Source organism: Saccoglossus kowalevskii, chromosome 3, assembly GCF_978046115.1.
Source record: "Saccoglossus kowalevskii chromosome 3, keSacKowa6.1, whole genome shotgun sequence".
NCBI classification, from domain to species: domain Eukaryota; kingdom Metazoa; phylum Hemichordata; class Enteropneusta; family Harrimaniidae; genus Saccoglossus; species Saccoglossus kowalevskii.
The window spans coordinates 23,786,957-23,805,891 of NC_140643.1; the positions used below are offsets into that span (position 1 = coordinate 23,786,957).

The window sequence follows — 18,935 nt, forward strand, 5'->3', positions numbered from 1 at the left end:
AAATGGCCAATTGCGAAGAAAATTTCAGGAAATTCCTATTCCAAAGGTGTGTTAATATCAATTTTGACAGATGTTTTACAGGATTACCTGTAACATAAAAAAAAATCCAGCATTAAGTGTGTTGCTTAGAAATGTCTATTTGTCAACACAATGTCAGTTCTGTTCAAAATTAGAATTATTGCTATTATAATTGGGATAAATCAGGATGATTGACAGCGCATGCTCCAATGTACGGTCACGGAGATCGCTGTAGTCACGTGACTATCATAAATTCGTAAATTTTGTTTGTTTTAAATTCGTCTTTTTTTTTTAGTCTTCACTCTCATTTATTTACAAACTGTAAGCAGTTTGTGTAAAAATCATGCAATTTCAGTCGAAATACAAACATGCAAAAGAAACAGCCACTTTTCTGTTTATGTTTGTTCAAGCGAAGAAGTGTGCCGGCGGGAACGGTAATTGCCGTCAGTGTGGTTGGATGGTTTTCAATCAGCCGTCGCCAATATGTGTGGGCCCGTCTTCAAGTTACTCGCCTCCTCGTAACAGATAATTCCATGAAAACGCAACTTTCAAAATGTCGCCCAGTCAAAACAATGTATTGTGCCGAATTTTGAAAGTAACACGCGGTCGAATAAGGGTTGTAAAATAATTTACAATATGGTTGCCATGAGTTACGTATTCGTTAACGTCTAACTAGGCTGTTTTTTATGGAGGTTTTAAAACAGTTTTTTTTCTAGACACGTGTGAATGTCATTTTATTGAGGTGTGACGTCAGAACACCTTGCCACCGACGTGACTTGTCAAACATCGCGCCGTTATGCCATTGTGTTTTTGTTTCAGTTTCCGCTTGTTAATGTGATCCGTCATAAACATGTTTCTTTTGTTTTTATTGATGTCTGTTTTTTATGTTTACGCCAAAGCCGTCTTTCTCCCCCCGTGCCGATATGATGGTCATGTTTATATTCCAACAAGAATACGTCATTAAAAGGTTGCATTATTTTGAATATTAGAAATATGCAGTTTGTTATCGTTTTTTTTTTTTGCCAGTAAACCTCTCCAAAACACTGCGCATTTTTGTCCTATCCTTTGAAGTGCGATATAATTCACCGGATAATCGCGATCATTCATGGCGGATGATTTCTACCAATTGGTAAAACACGTACCCCGCACCAGTTCCCTTGATTTTACCTTGGACATAGGTGTAATTATGATAATAATGTTGTTAGAATTTATTTGATTTTGGAGTGTCTTTCCTTTGAAAACATTATTCTCATGTGTTGCATTTAAGATTTATTTCCAATGATTCTTGACTGGTTTATCGTCGCGGTCCAGACAACGTTGACACATCGGTACTATCAATGTTGACACATCGGCTCTGTTTGCACGCGGTCTGGACTCAGAATTGGATGAGAATCACTGTGTTTACTTGAGTGTTTGGTCTGGTATGTAGTGAGAAATGGTAAACACTGGTGTAGACGCGCACCTACATTCACGCGTCATTATCACGGTCTCCCAAGCACAATAGTATTTTCGGAACGCGAAGCGGTCGATGATGGGGTATCAACACAGTTAATCAAATTGTAACATCAACAATAGAGTCGACGGATTGATACCTTCAGCGGGATATACGTGAAGACAATGGTAGATCGTCAACGGAGCTAAACACAGAAGCAACCACTTCGAACATGTATGGATTGTACGACGTTGCTGGTGGAATTTCGGGGAAAAAAACTCCATTTGTTTTTGCAGTAACTCACTGGGTTAAACTAGGAACTGGATAGTCGAGTAAATCCTTTTATTTCGTAACACATTTCAACGAAATTAAACTGACTTTCAGGCTTGTACACATGATCATCGAGGTCAAATGCCAAGTTGAAATTAACATACTCAATCATAGCGTGTATTTCTAATTACCCTTCTTATAGACTCAACGTAACCACCAGAGTGAAAACAGTGACAAAGAATCGGTTCCTTTGGAGTATCCAACTCAATTAATACGAGATGTTTGGGTAGTTGAACCTTTGTTATGAAAACAACAATTGTTTTAAAGCGTAAACTTGATCGTAGTCTATGCAATCATTGAATATCCCGAGTATATTGAAATGAAACTTCGAGCGATCAAGTCATTTATGTTTATCTGTGGCATGCTAAACATAGCGTTCAACTGGGATATGAACAACTTACATTGTATACTTGAAATATTATGTTTTCTTCCACGTATTATAACCAATGTAAGTCTTTGTTTCACGTAGACTGTATTCTCTATATACTATTACAAAAAATATACACATTTAAACAATGTAAATGTACTCGACTGTTACATGGCCCAGATGCTCCTTACGTCCATCGATGCACCGACGACAAATTCCCCCAAAAAGCAAAAGGTACAACCATATATCATGATATGGGGAAAAATAATGACGTAACCATTGCGATAGCATATTACGTAAAAAATATTTTCACCTCGTCGGGAGTCACACGCCTTGAATTGTGTGATATTCCCCCTCCTCCCTCCGCCTTCCATTATGTAGCCGCAGTTACAAAAAAAAAACCTGTACATGCATAGCCCCCAGTAGCGGTCGCTTTGACTACCCCATTTGGCCAATCAGCTGACGAGGCGCATTCTTTGAAGATGCCCAATATAGGCATAGTATGGGGGAACTGGCGAACAAATCTACGGTGAATCGCTGTCCCTAGTGCATGCCGGAATCGGTAAATGCTTTGAGTGGGTTTAGTGGGACCTGTGAAATCGCGCAAAATGGCACACAAGATAAGGATTTTATATTTTCTCTTCTTTTTGATATTTTACTCCGACCAAGTAAAGTCCACGTGGTGGTAAGTATGGGTAGGATTCCAAATTAAATTCCTTGCAGTTTTATTTTTCCGATTTTTTTTCGAATACTCGGCGTGATTCGCATAGCATTCAATTTTATTACGACGCCGCTAAACCCCCTTCTCTTTTATACTGGCTCGTTATATATCACGGACACGTTGTACCATCGTGGAGTAACTACTAGAGCGAAAGCCGTCGACGCGACTTTTGTTTTGTGCTTTATTGCTGATAACAACAATCCCGCTTATCTACACAAGACTACGGTGATAAGGCAACCCAATCTCTGCACTCTGTCTGTAAACAGATAGTCCCCTTACATTTCGCGGTTTTCGTTTCCCAACCTGACTAAGCCATTGTTTATTTATTTATCGAGACTAACTGGAATCCTGACTTTATTTTATTTTATCGTCAAGGTTTCTCAGTCAACTTTCCGTACATGCAGTCGGTACGCGAGTAATGTGCGATAACATCCCTGGACTAGTTGGCAAGCAGCGACAGCTATGCCGGACCAAACCCGATGTTATGGTAAGCATAGGCCAGGGAGCTAAAGAAGGGGTAAAAGAATGCCAATTTCAGTTCAAAAACAATAGATGGAATTGCAGTAACTTGGATAAAGATTTCTCAGTGTTCGGCAAAACCATGCTGAAAAGTGAGTATATGCTAGTTCTACCAAGCATCTTTGCGTTACGCCATGATGTTTTTTTTTTTTTAACACCGGACTCAAGCAATTTTTGTCGACCTTCTTTCATCGTCCAGCAATGGGTCATCCTTTCGGTCTCGCAGAAAGTTTTGTTCACATTATATATTAGTAGATAATCCTATTGCAAGCGTCGTCAATAACGAAATGGCGACTCAATGTGTTGTACAAAAAAAAAGAGAGAGAGGAACAGAATCCCTCTACACAATGTCGTGCGTGGTGTCGTGCTTTGTACTGTTTGATTCGTACTTTACCACCACCACAACTTCATCTTCTACTGTCGAAAGTTCCCCGTTCCCGTTAGTGCAATTACGGGCGATCGGAGCGTAAGAAATTCGAGGATTCTCTGTAATTATTTGTCCTACCTTCGATGAATGGAACATTGGAATGGTAATGCGATGTTCGTTGTTTTGATTGCACCAGATTGTATCATTGTGTCGCGGTTGAAATCACCCATTATTGAATTTGAGTAATTTAGAACGGGGAACAAAACAAAAACAGCCTAGAATGCTGTCCGAATCCCCAATAAGTTTGCCCCCACCCTTTTTAATCAGTGGGATCATGTTAATTAAACCACACTTGTTGAGAATCGTGTAATTCTAATTTGATAGTATAACCGAAGAAGACGGCACCCCTTTCGTCGCCTACGTCCCCAAAACTACATACCTACCCATAGGCTACATGTGTACATACATCTGGCAAATCATCTCATTGCGTCGAATGGGTGGACGTCCTCGGTTGTATTCAAATCATCTTTTACAATTGTATACGTGTTTCACGTATATAACGGTTTTCCCAGTTCCATGTACTAGTATTAAGAACTTGAAAAGCAAGTTTCCTATGCCCAAATATTCGTAGTTTATTGAAACATAGTTTATAGCCTGATAGCTAATTTCATTCGATCTGATACACACCGTGATCGTATATATATACACTGCTTGTAAGGTATGTATTTCCCCCGGGGTCTATGACTCGCTCATGGGGTTATGCAGCGGTCTGTGTATGTAAAAGATCTGGCGGAACAGTTCATGCGTGTACGCGGTTGAAGGGGCCTCCTGAAATGAACGCAGTCGCTATATGAAATACCACCCATGCAACTCGTCCATGAGAAAAAAAAATTGAACTGCGATGCAGAATGCGTCGCTACCTTGTTTATTTCATTTCGATGTGAATGGGAATCCACACCAAAAACATACAACTGAATAGATACACTAGTTTTGTGCTCCGATCCTATTGTAAATCTAGTAAATTTTTTAAACAGAGCAGGAATTTTAATCTGCCCCCTATTGTATGTCTGTCCCGACTTTTTATTTTTAGTTCGCCACAGCTTGTGATGTTTTGTGTCCACATTTCCAAGTGGACAAATTGAATTGACGGCATACAACCAATTAAGATGTACTGGTCCTTAAAATAGTAAAAAGCACAAACACATAAAGGCCATGCGAAAGTTAAAAGCGACATATATATATATATATATATATATATATATATATATATATATATATATATATATATATATATATATATATATATATATATATATATATATATATATATATATATATATAAAGTCACTGCACGTAAAATACTCACCGGTAATAGTTCACCGACCTGACACCTTACCATAAATCCACACTGTTATATCACAATTTGTCGCATCTTACTGACAATGAACCGGTTGGACCGCTACGCGGACCGTCAAGTAAAAAAAACAGAAAATCCACGAGAAATATAATCTAACATAGGTTCAAATATTTTGGCTACCATTTAATTGCAGTATTGTCAATTTGTCGTACTTATTAGGGGTTTCCACCTCAGTACACGTACCAGTGCCTGCGTTTCAACACACCAACCCATTTCGGGACCAGCTTTTCAGCTGATGCGAAAGTCCAACAAATAAAGTCTTGACTCACGAAATAATATTACAACGAAGAATATTGTATTTGCACAATTATATATGAGTGAAAATAAGAATAGATAGGACATACAGTAAACCATTCAAAATTGTATTCAATTTGACATCAAATATATTATATTATAAGTTAAAATTATTCAACAGAATTGATGTTTCCATGGTCTCAAAACGCGTATACCATTACAGTATAGTCGAGTAACGCCTGGTGATATGAAATATTCAGTAAAATACGCTCAGCGCGCCGTGGGTACAGCGACCACGTTCCAACTCGCCATGCCAACAAAAACATATAATATGGTCTACGTACTTGTATCGACGCGGCAATTTTATTGTTCTATACGATAATTGTAAAATCACTGGCTATGACGCGAAATATCCATTTTTTAATTATCAAAGAATGAAATTATCATTGTGGGCCATTTTAATATCAGTCATTTATAAAATTAATCCATAACACGAAAGCATGAAAATCAAACCTTTGTTGTGACAATTCGACGATATGTGGTTATTAAAGTGCTACGATCTAACGGACATGTAATGGGACGTCGTACACAGTTTATGAATCGGTTGGTCTCGTAGTTGGCGGCAATAAAAGGTGGACTGAATGTCCCCAAAACAGAATAACCGTCGTCATTTAGTACCTATGGGGATGTTTGGTTTCATGATAGTCGAGTTTGTTTAACGTATAGCATACGCTTACGTCATTTGCGCCAATGACTGGTCGACGGGGACCAATCGGGACAGGTGATTCCGCGAAAGGTCTTGAAGATAAACAGCTTTTACACCAAAGATTGCGTTTTACGAAACCCTAAACATGGCTGAAACGTTTTATTTCAAACATTGGTAAACGTATTGGCATGTCAATTACTGTTAATCGCCTCCAGGATCACGGTGGTAGTAATACCCCGTGTTCGCATGACTGCCGGGTGTACCAACAACTGATTTGTCGGAAGTTTGTGCGATTTGATCCCACCCACTTCATCCAAACAGGATGCCTTTCCATACATCCCGGGGTTTCATTAATCGGACACACTGGTCTGGTTCATGTCGGTGAACGACTAAAACTTCGAATTCAATACCTGTACAATTGTATGGTATTATCTGGGGACTACATCAAAAACAGATAGACAAAAGTCCGTATGAGAATTTTTTTTTTCAATATTTTTAAATAAAGAAGCCCCTTTTTCATTTTTGACACAACCACCTTCGTCAAACACACACATACATACAAAATGCCGTCATGTAGGGGTTATCTCAGTTCAACTGGTTCGCAGAAACCGTGGAAGCACGTACTCAAATCACGTTCCTTGAAAACAAACCAGACGAGTTAGATGAATTATAAATTATTCCTAGACTAGCTTTACAAGATCAAGCCCCGGGACTACGTCAAAGAACTACGTACGGGTCCATTTGCATAGGCTACGTGCACTTAATGCACACAGTGGATTCAATCTATACCACCGATTTAAACAATTCGTTTTCATAATTTATTCTCCAAAAAACGTCTGAAAATTAATAATTGAATAGATCTTAAATCGATTGCATCACTTTAATCGATCATATTACTGGTATTCGTATGTGTGACTGGTATTCGTGTCTCCGTAGAGTCAATATTTGCAGAGACCACGTACGTCAATACATAAACACGGTGCCGCTGCCGCATATCAATAATTGCACTCAAGAAATAAAATGTTGCGTGCTTGTACTCCGAGCACAAATGCGGATGCATGTTATTTTCACTCGAAAACGTACATTTCTTAAAGAGTATGTGTAGGTTTAAGTTGCTGGCACTTTTTTCATCAAGGTCCCGAGGATTTATTTCATGACGCCATTACTGCAACGAACCAGGTACCTCGACGCATATTTTATTATTTCGCGATCAATGGCATTTAAATCTCCGAATTGGCTCCATTTATGCACACGTGATAAATAACACGACGACGATTTAGCCAATGGCGGAATTGGATGACAAATAAGAGTTAAGTCAATCAAGACGCGCTTCTAAAACAAGTCTGACATCAAGGAACATCTGGAGTACTTTAAAATCTGGAATTGGAAGGATTTCGCCAAAGGCGTATGTTATCAGACGAGTTTATTGACTCAGACCAAATGTACATATCAGTGCTTCGTCGGAAATGGATCGGGTTTTTATTAAAATGCCGCCAGTGACGAATAACCATCTGAATTTCCAATAGTCTGTTGAATTTAATTCCGCCATGTTTATATGGGTATATTCATTCACGTCAATACCCCCCCCCCACACACACACACACACACACAGGCACACACACACTCGGCGTTCGTTTGTGGCCTGATGATGTCTATATAGACAAAATGTCGATTTGTATTTTATGTAGAGTTCAACGGTCAAAGGTCGTGTCAGGTCAGGCGAATTTCACATCATCTGACAGTCAGAAGCCTCGGGCTGACATCATTACTTATGTAAAATGCTAATGGGCTAGCTGGGATGTTAGGTTTCTTTTCAATTTTTTTTGAGCGATTGAAAGAGTAGGTCAATGTACGTAGCGCGTCCATTATTGTCTGTTCGCTTTCCTTAAATAAGTGAACTGCAGTTCTCTAACTTAAAAAAAATAGTTATATTTTATTTAATAACAATTAATAATATCCCTTATTCTCTCTTTGTACAAGAATGTCTAGACTGGTTTAGTTAAATTCTGTGTGAAAATTATTAGCTTAATAATGACACTTTTCCCGACTATGCCGGCGCCTGTGATGGTATACTTGCTATATATGTTCCTTGTGTTTTTTCTAGTTTCAAACAAAATAACGATAACGTATTGCCGATACTACTCATGAGTAATTCAAATGTCACTGTTGTCATTGTTTCACAGCCGCGAGTCGTGAAGCTGCTTTCGTCTACGCAATCTCATCAGCCGGTGTCGTGCACGCTATTACGCGCTCCTGTAGCAAAGGGGAATTGTTCGACTGCGCATGTGACTTGTCAAGGAAAGGTAAACACAATAATAAACACGGAGAATTCGACTGGGGTGGTTGCAGCGACAACATCAAGTTCGGCAGTGATTTCTCGAGGCATTTTGTGGACGCCAGAGAACGTAAGATACGAGATGCCCGGGCTCTGATGAACCTTCACAACAACAGAGCTGGTCGCAGGGTAAGTTTACAAATCCCAATGACGTCACTCGATTTTTTACACTGTATTGTTTATAACATTTATATTGTGTTAAAGGGTCAATGTTTCAATTTCTGAACATGGACTTTGGAAACACATAACATTCCCTGAGTGCGATTTTTTAAATGCTAAGTTAAACAAATTGCGTTTTGATACACACATTTCATAAACTAAAGTCGTTGTTTTCACGGCAAAAATAGCTACATTCGTTCAATAAAATGTAATGCGCATGCGCCTTATATTTACCAGTACGTACAGGTAATTAAAAACTCATGTTTGCAGTGTCCAGTTATTATTATCATTATTATCAAATCATATCTCAATGTGTTTATCGAGATGTAGTATCAAACAAATATTGTATGGAAGTGCATACTAACATGTTCGTTACGTATTAGAAATATCAATTGATCATACACCGAATATTGATAAAACGTTTCGCACATTTTCTTTATTCAATCTTTTTCTTTGATCATTATGAAATGTACATATTTCGATGAAGTAATGCTTATCTTCTTCCAATCATTCTAGCTATATCAGTTGCAAATAAATATGCCGGCGATGCCCAGTAATACCGTGACATTTTCCGCGACGGATCGCACATTTATTTTTAACATAATATCAATTTCCTGTTGCAATGGTTTAATACGTAATACTGACATAGGTCCATATATCCATCGTTGTTTGTGCGAACCGGTTTCTGTTAATGAGTGACCTTTCAAGAACTAGTCACCGTGTAATAAGTGCTGTAATCTCAAGGTTTTCTGATACAAAACTAGTTTGACTTCTGACAATGGCCCTTTTTTTCCCGGGATAATTTCTAATTACGTGTTCCCTACAAAGAACGCAGTATTTTGAAGCAAGTACTTTCTTGTTAAACGACTATTCCAAAATAATATGGTATTGTCAGTTGCAGTAGAACTAACTTGTGAATGTATAGTTACTCACTCACGTTTACGCTGTTTAATTCCCCCCACATTATAATAGAGAAAGCGATTGTGTCATGGAGTTTTTTGGGGGTGAGTGGTTATTTGGATAACGCCTCCAAGACTATTTGGTTAATGCATATTTGCTTGTTAAAATCACATATAATTTAGTGACAAAGATGCATAAATCTATTCCTAGTGCGATTACCGAATACCAAATACAGACAAGGCAGCTGACGAAAAGAGTTTTGTATTTCAAGATGGCCACTTCCGTAACCCCATGATCCGGCGACGACCAGGCAGTTTCTCGAAATTTTTGTATTTTGCAGTTTTTCGAAATGTATTTTTCCGATACTAGTTTTTGTGTAAGCTTGGGTTAAATCTCAGACAACTAATCAATTTATTAGTTGTCTGAGGTTAAATCTGTATCATTAAAACAAATATTTCCGTCTATTGTTTTTATCTCAAAAATAACCAGGCGAAACTGTTTCTGATTGATTAAAAATTATCGATAGGAGTATTAAAGATGCCAAAATCGTTATCAATAAGTAAAAATGGGATTATCAATGTTTCGCTAATACACGATGTTTATTAAGTTACGGGATACCCCAAATAATGGTCTACGGCGTCAAAGTCACTCACGTCTGAGACTACTATAAAGTGTGTGCCATAGTAGTCTGGGCTCACGTGTGTGCAACCATGGTTGTCGTTGAAATTTAGGAGTAAGCTTGGTTTGTGAATCACGTGATCATATTTTAATTTATTGTGTGTGTATGGTATACATTATACTATATAATTTTCAATGGCGGATCTAGGGGGCGGTTTCTTGGGGTCCGGACCCCCCCCCCCCATTGAAAAATGTATTCAATTTGTTTTTGTATAATATAAACAAATCATTAACTTAGTCAGGCGATTTTAAAGTTTGGATCCCCCCCCATAGAAAAAATCCTGTATCCGCCCCTGATTTTGGTCATTGACAAACTAACACAAGCATTGAACCAAATAAGGAAATTCAATTGGACTCATCAGCTAACTAATCGGAACGCAAACTAATGTTCAATTTTTATTCATTTTGAGTTTGCCGCTCATAATCGATAAAACCGTAATATTTTTTTAGGCAGTTCAAAAGAACATGAAATTGGAATGCAAATGCCACGGCGTCAGCGGGTCGTGCACGATCAAGACATGCTGGCTGGCGATGGAGGAATTCCGCAAAGTCGGCGACTATCTCCGCGTTAAATACAACGGCGCAACGGAAGTTATGATGAACCAAGAAGGTAGAGAACTAATGGTGGCCAATAAAAACCACAAGCGGCCGACCAGATTGGACCTTGTTTACTTCGAGGCATCTCCCGATTATTGTGTTGCCGATGAAAGCACAGGTATGGATGATTACTAGTAATTGAATTGACTGAACGAGGTTGGCGGGGGGGGGGGGGTGTTACATGCTTTGGGCGTCTAGTTCAGTTACTATTGAATTCAAGATTGGACAATCGTTCTTTTCCACCCCCTTATGTTTCTTCATACCAATCTGGCAACACGCAGTTGTGGAAGTCGCCAATTACGCTCGAATCTCAACTACTTTCAAAAATAGCGGTGCGAGAAACCGTATCGTGGCCCGGTCCACTTTGTTCAGCCTATGCGGTCCCCACAAACAACAGCTAACATTTAAATTGTCCACACAAATTGGTCAAGTGACAAACTAGTGACGATAATCCTTGAATTCCCGCGGGGGACTGTCAGATTATCACCACACTTGAAGACTTGATGAGGGATTGATTCATGTTCCCACGTTCCAGCTTGTTAATACAAGGCGACACGGGAATGTTTGCAGTAATTGCCAACGATGAGAGAATCGGTCGCCAGAAAACAGTGTACCAGTTGTCGCACGCATGATACTTTAACAACATTTCCTTTTTACGAACACCGTTCACCTTAACTTGTCTCGTTTTCAAACCAACAAACACGTCGTTTAACCTCTTAAACATACGGACATTATCTAGAAAATGAACCAAGTTTATTTCCCGTGATGCACAGCTGCATTAAGAAGTGCACTTTCCGTCGTCAGCATGAATATATTTATCTTTGACTTTGGAAAATACAATACCTTGACTTGGAATGTACAAAGGGTGATAAATCATATAGACATGTTCGTTCAAAAAACTGGACCAATATCAGTCGCGATCGGCTGTGCATGTCGAATTCTAGTTATTGAGTACTTTACCACATTATTTAGGAAACACAAGTAATTATTGGTTGTGTCATGATGTTAAGATAAAGAAGTCCGCCGGCTCCACACTTTCTTCAGTTTTCTCTATTCGATCGGCAACTTAGAGTTCAACAACTACGGCCATGGAATACTGGCATAAATAGTGCGAACTTCAACTATTTGACATTGGTTTTGGATATATTTTAATAGTTTAGTCATCTTCTGTGTTTTTTTTCTTTTGCATTAATGAAATCAATAACATTTTTTTTTTAATTTAGGCTCTCTTGGGACAGCTGGGCGCGTTTGTAACAAGACGTCAATGGGAACAGGTGGATGTGACATAATGTGTTGCGGACGAGGCTATGACACGACTCGGGCTAAAAGGACAACTAAATGCGAATGTAAATTTCACTGGTGTTGTAAGGTAATATGCCACGACTGCACGGATATAGTGGACGTACATACATGCAAGTCCCCGCGCACGGATCTCAAAATAACACACAGAAACACGCCGGGAGATGGCGCTGTGCATTTGGTGAGCCGAGATGTGGATTCGCTGGGTAATTTGAACCGAGAAGAACGGCCGGTGACGTAGAGGAAACAATCATCGCGCGCGATAGTTCTCGCGAAAACTGGAACTCTTTATACTGAAGCACGAGACAGTGAACTCAACATTCCAGCCCCAAACGAAAAAGACAATTCGACGCAGTTTGGGACCCGGTCGATGACTGTGATGAACGGTAAATGCCAAAAGAGTTCTTTTTTTGAGCTCGACAATTGATTTACCATAATGTAAATATTTCCTTTTCAGTGAAAAGTTATATTCCCGAACAATTTTTAGAATTTGGGATATCGCGGGAATCTCTAGGGTGACGTTTATAAATATAAATATATTTTTGTATATGAACTCTTTATTTTGACCTTGAAAAGTGTATTTTGATACCTTTTTGTCTGACGTTTCTCAATATCAACATGGTTCGAACGTCCCCAAATTTTAGATTTTTAAAACAACCAAAAGCAATACGGAAAAACGAAAGACGACCTCTACTCTTCCCAGTGCCTGTTTAAAACAATATGACCAAATACGGATTATTTTTAGACTTATATGGGCAAGAGAAATGCGTCATCAAATATGACCAAATAAGAATTATTTTTAGACTTATATGGGCAAGAGAAATGCGTCATCAAACTGGCAACGTATACACGCATCCCAAGAAAATATTGTTTGTGCCTGGAAGACGGCGTTGTCGTAGAAACGTTCACATAATGTAGTATCTGAGTGTAATAATAATATCATAATCATAAAACTGAATTCTGATGAACTGTTTTTATTATGCGTCTCTACTTTGTTTATACATAAATTATTTATCCGTTGATGTGTACATATTTATCGCCATATTTGGGCATTGATTGACTCACACTGCGCAGTAATCTATTGCGCAATACATCATCGCTCTCGGCTATTTTAGATAATAAACAAATTACAGAAAGTTGTCATATCGGTTACTAAAAGTTTATTAAGTAATATTCCTTCCCGCTTTACGTCACCAGGCATGCAAATCAATATAATATCTACCGGGACGTACGCATAGAAAATAATATGGATTGTACAGATAAAATCTACTTGTTTCCTAGCAACCAAAGATAATTAGTACATACCAACATACTTCCGGCGGCCAGACAGTGGATTTTTAGATTTATCCAGCGAAATTCAAGAAGAAAGCTAATATAGCTGCATTTTGTCGGGAGCCAAGATAAATAACGAAACAAGTAAAGCAATACTATCGGCTAAATATGGCCTAGTCCGGGTTGCTCTCGCGCACCACACTTGATTAGATTCAGCCATGTATTGTACCGACTTACTAGTTCACCAAAGCCACAATGTCATATATTATGTATTTGTTTTAAAGATTTCATCTATAAGTTAACATTATTATATTTTTTGCGGGGTGTACCAGACGTGCTTGCTATATTTATGAAGTAGTTTCCATGACGACTTTCGTTTCCAGCTCGTACAACCACTCTCCGGGGCTTAGACATAACAATGCTATGATGCCATCCTGTTCACACTCGAAATTCAATGAAAAGTGTAATCCGCTCGCGATAATCCTTCCATTACGAAATTGCCAATTGTAACCAAATTACAATTCCATTGAGGAAGCGTCCGCTAATCTAGGAAAGTTGGTGTCGCTCTACGAGAACTAGATCCAGTGGCCATTGAGCGCATAATATACAGTCTATAATTTTCGTAGCTCGACAGTAAAATTAAACTTTTCAGCCAAATAAATTTATACCTTCACTTTCATAAATAAATTATTAAGCAATTAAAACGCATTGCTCTTTAAAGAGCCCCAGCAGTGACTGTGAATTAGAATGGACGTTTGTTTTGTTTCCTCGAGTGAGGCGAACTCTACGTGCCCCCAACAGAGGGCGCTAAGCAAGACACGTGTTGTTGCATATATATATATATATATAATATACATTATTCTACTAAATGATTTACGATTGGTGATATGTCTGTGTGTTCGCAAAAACGCTATCGGCTTACTTCATGTCTGCGCTCTTCTTTGAACTAAAATCCCGCTTTGAATTTTGCATTGCGCATCTTGATATGCGCAGTACGTCACCATCGTCGACATAAATTAATTAGTAGCGTTTAATGTGGACCATGCTTTTTTTGTGTTTTTGTTTTGTTCTGTTTTTATGACAATATTTTATTGTTATTTATATAAAGCGAATTTCATTTTAAAAGAAATGTGTAATATTACCAATAATTACCCACAAGTCATTAAACATTATATTAAGAAATATGAATGTGAATGTGAACTTGAATATGAATATTCTATGTTGTCTTTAAAGGGAGAACGAGTGAATTAATGAGTAGTAAGTAGGTAATCGCTTCTAGAAAACGTATCTTGGTCTTTTTTAGCTCCGCTGTCGACTTTGTCGAGCGGAGCTTATCATATGAGTGATTGTCCGTCGTCGTCCGTCGTCGTCGTCCGTCGTCCGTCGTCGTCGTCCGTCGTCCGTGTCAATGTTTTACTTTTTCGACTTCTTCTTGAAAACTACAAGCCTAAATGCTTTGATACTTGGTATATATGTACCTTGGGGAGACCTCTCTTAGGTTTGTTCATTTCATGTTGATATCTTTAATTCTCTAATTTTGGTGAATATTTTTGTCATTTTTGGTAAAAACTGATATTTTCGACTTCTTGTTAAAAACCGCAAGTGCAATTGCTTTGATATTACATCTATAGGTACTACATGTGGACCTCTCTCAGATTTGTTAATTTTGTAATGATATCTTTAATTCTTTAATTTTGGTGAATATTTTTGTCATTTTTGGTAAAAACTGATATTTTCGACTTCTTGATAAAAACCGCAAGTCCAATTGCTTTGATACTACATATATAGGTACTACATGTGGACCTCTCTCAGATTTGTTCATTTCGTGATGATATCTTCAATTCTCTAATTTTGGTGAATATTTTTGTCATTTTTGGTAAAAACTGATATTTTCGACTTCTTGTTAAAAACCGCAAGTGCAATTGCTTTGATATTACATATATAGGTACTACATGTGTACCTCTCTCAGATTTGTTCATTTTGTAATGATATCTTTAATTCTCTAATTTTGGTGAATATTTTTGTCATTTTTGGTAAAAACTGATAATTTTCGACTTCTTGTTAAAAACCGCAAGTGCAATTGCTTTGATATTACATATATAGGTACTACATGTGGACCTCTCTCAGATTTGTTCATTTTGTAATGATATCTTTAATTCTCTAATTTTGGTGAATATTTTTGTCATTTTTGGTAAAAACTGATATTTTCGACTTCTTGTTAAAAACCGCAAGTGCAAATGCTTTGATATTACATATATATGTACTACATGTGGACCTCTCTCAGATTTGTTCATTTTGTAATGATATCTTTAATTCTCTAATTTTGGTGAATATTTTTGTCATTTTTTGGTGAAAAGTTATATTTTCGACTTCTTGTTAAAAACCGCAAGTCCAATTGCTTTGATACTACATATATAGGTACTACATGTGGACCTCTCTCAGATTTGTTTATTTCGTGATGATATCTTCAATTCTCTAATTTTGGTGAATATTTTTGTCATTTTTGGTAAAAAGTGATATTTTTGACTTCTTGTTAAAAACCGCAAGTCCGATTGCTTTGATATTACATATATAGGTACTACATGTGGACCTCTCTCAGATTTGTTCATTTTGTGATGATATCTTCAATTCTCTAATTTTGGTGAATATTTTTGTCATTTTTGGTAAAAAGTGATATTTTCGACTTCTTGTTGAAAACTGTAAGTCCGATTGCTTTGATATTACATATATAGGTACTACATGTGGACCTCTCTCAGATTTGTTCATTTTGTGATGATATCTTCAATTCTCTAATTAATTTATTTTGGTGAATATTTTTGTAATTTTTGGTAAAAAGTGATATTTTCGACTTCTTGTTAAAAACTGTAAGTCCGATTGCTTTGATACTATTCATATTGTTCATTTTCTAATGATGTCTTCACTTCTTTAATTGAAATGTGCATTGCTAACAGCGGAGCTATCTCAGCCGATAGGCTGCTTGTTGTCCAATCTCACAAATACATCACATATCTTGTGCGATATATGTACGTTCATTCGTTTCAGTCATGATCCGATTCAAGATGACCAAATGGCGGCCATTTTTGAGCTAAAATTTCATCGAAATCAAGCATTTCTGCATTTATGGAAACGGATCACGTGTAATAGACGGATTTTATTTAAACTTAAATATTATATATATTGTTTAATTATGGGGCCTTGATTTATATAATTTTTAAAATGGCCGACTGGTGGCCATTTTATTTTAATGAATGCTGTTCCAGAGTCATATCACTGACATGCTTTGACCAATCATATGTACTAGTATATATATATATATATATATGTCATACATCATGTTGCTCACAGATGATGATCGGAATGGCGGCGATTTCAATGTTGAAAATTCATAAAATTAAAGCATTTTTGTCATTACGGAGCCAGATCAGACATTATGGGCCTTGGTGCACGTCAATTCTGTTCCAAACATTTTCAAACTTCAGATATACATCATGTCGTACATATGCACATGTGTTCATCTCACAATTCAAGATGGACGGAAATGTTAAAAATTCACCAAATCAAGCATTTCTGCAATTTCTGATCTGGATTTTGGTCATGCATAGATATATGTTTTTCAAACTTGGCATGTACATTGAACTTTGTTTGTCAGATCGGCTTCAAGATGACCGACTGGTGGCCATTTTGTTTTTTGTGAATGTAGTCTGGACTGTCCATGTTCAAACTTTATATATTTTTTAAAAACTGAGTACTCACGGAGCTATGTAATACAATTACTTGTTTAGTAATGGGATGACTTACACGCGTCATAAATGTAATATTACCGTATTGAGGGGATTTGAGTGGAGGTCGAATTTTAGTGTGTCAATGTGCGCCTACTAACGCATTGTTATACCAATATTATGGTAGTTCAAGTTCCGTATATGTTATATTTAATTTGCGCGGGAAACTGTGTCATTATCGCATTGCAATATGGGATTTGCGCTTACGAGTAACGACGGTTTTAGTGGAGGCGCCCCCTCAAATCCGCCTCTGTATCTGACCACGTGGTTCCTAGAATGTATGTAGGGCGCGGCATTGCAACGAAACATTTCAAATGACTGAACCGTCGCAGTGTCGGATTCAAGTTCATGTCGTAGTACATTTAATTTGTCTGGAACTTGAAAAGAGCCCGAGACCTTAGAGTCGTCATGTGTGCACGCACGAGAATCCTCAGTACCTCGAATACAGCGCGTCTGTTCGATTCGGTAGTAACCACGTAACATTCAAACTTCCGGGGTCGACACGTTTTGTTTTCTACTGTACGAACCACGCATAGTGCACGATGTTTAACGCTGAATGGCAAAATAAAATGCAATGAACCGTCATTCCAGCTATCATAGAAGTAGAGTCATGTCTGTCATTCCAGCTATCATAGAAGTAGAGTCATGTCTGTCATTCCAGCTATCATAGAAGTAGAGTCATGTCTGTCATTCCAGCTATCATAGAAGTAGAGTCATGTCTGTCATTCCAGCTATCATAGAAGTAGAGTCATGTCTGTCATTCCAGCTATCATAGAAGTAGAGTCATGTCTGTCATTCCAGCTATCATAGAAGTAGAGTCATGTCTGTCATTCCAGCTATCATAGAAGTAGAGTCATGTCTGTCATTCCAGCTATCATAGAAGTAGAGTCATGTCTGTCATTCCAGCTATCATAGAAGTAGAGTCATGTCTGTCATTCCAGCTATCATAGAAGTAGAGTCATGTCTGTCATTCCAGCTATCATAGAAGTAGAGTCATGTCTGTCATTCTGTGTGTTGTGTATTTTCACCTAATAAAATTATAGAAATTCAGTATTCACATCTTTTTGGTGTTAAATGTGTCATTTCTCTTCAAACTTATGTTGTATATTTGTACACGTCACTGGAACACATTAACTCATCAAAAATGATTGAATACTGGTTGGCCAATATATTAAACCTCAAAACATACCAGTAATGTAAATATAACTCTTACTACCCTCGTTCTGCCGAGAATCAGAAATATGAACTATTTGCTCATATAAACTGTTCTTTTTTTGGAAAACATATTTTTTTATTCGGAATCCTTTTTTTCCTGTGTTGGTTCAGTTATGGGACCAAGTTAAGATTATTTCCATTTATTTTTCTGTCCACTTTAAATCCGTTAACTTAATATGCGACTTTTATTATGTCTTTATACTATGCTGAGATTATTTTTATTTCACGTTTTTCAGCGACTAAAACGAGTGGAACTCTATCTAAGTTATAATAAGATTGACATTTGCACTTACTCAAATATTTCAACATATTTTGAACAACCTCTTACAAATTGATACTTGATAAAACACTCTCGGAAGAACGTCGATCAGTTCTTCGCATGAGTTATGCAAATGTCGACTATGTCGACCTTTTCCTGTGATGCAATGCGCGAAACACAGAGAAAACGTTCCAAAGACGCGCGCGTTTTGTATTCGAGGTAGTGAGTGACTATAACAACGCGCCAAAACGCAGAGGATTCTGGGTAGACGCTAATAAAATTACATATTCGTTCGAAGATGATTCCATCGATTGGGGTTTTCTGTCATGTT

At 37.6% G+C, this 18,935-nt stretch overlaps 1 protein-coding gene across 1 annotated transcript; it reads left to right on the forward strand.

Annotated features, from left to right (window-relative positions):
• Positions 1-2,716: 2,716 nt before the first annotated feature.
• Positions 2,717-13,268, forward strand: Wnt2 (wingless-type MMTV integration site family member 2). The gene is given in 5 exon segments (NM_001164983.1): positions 2,717-2,832; positions 3,244-3,479; positions 8,295-8,575; positions 10,634-10,898; positions 12,004-13,268. Coding segments are annotated over 5 exon segments (1,176 nt in total). The 5' UTR covers positions 2,717-2,755; the 3' UTR covers positions 12,321-13,268.
• The last annotated feature ends 5,667 nt before the right edge of the window (positions 13,269-18,935 follow it).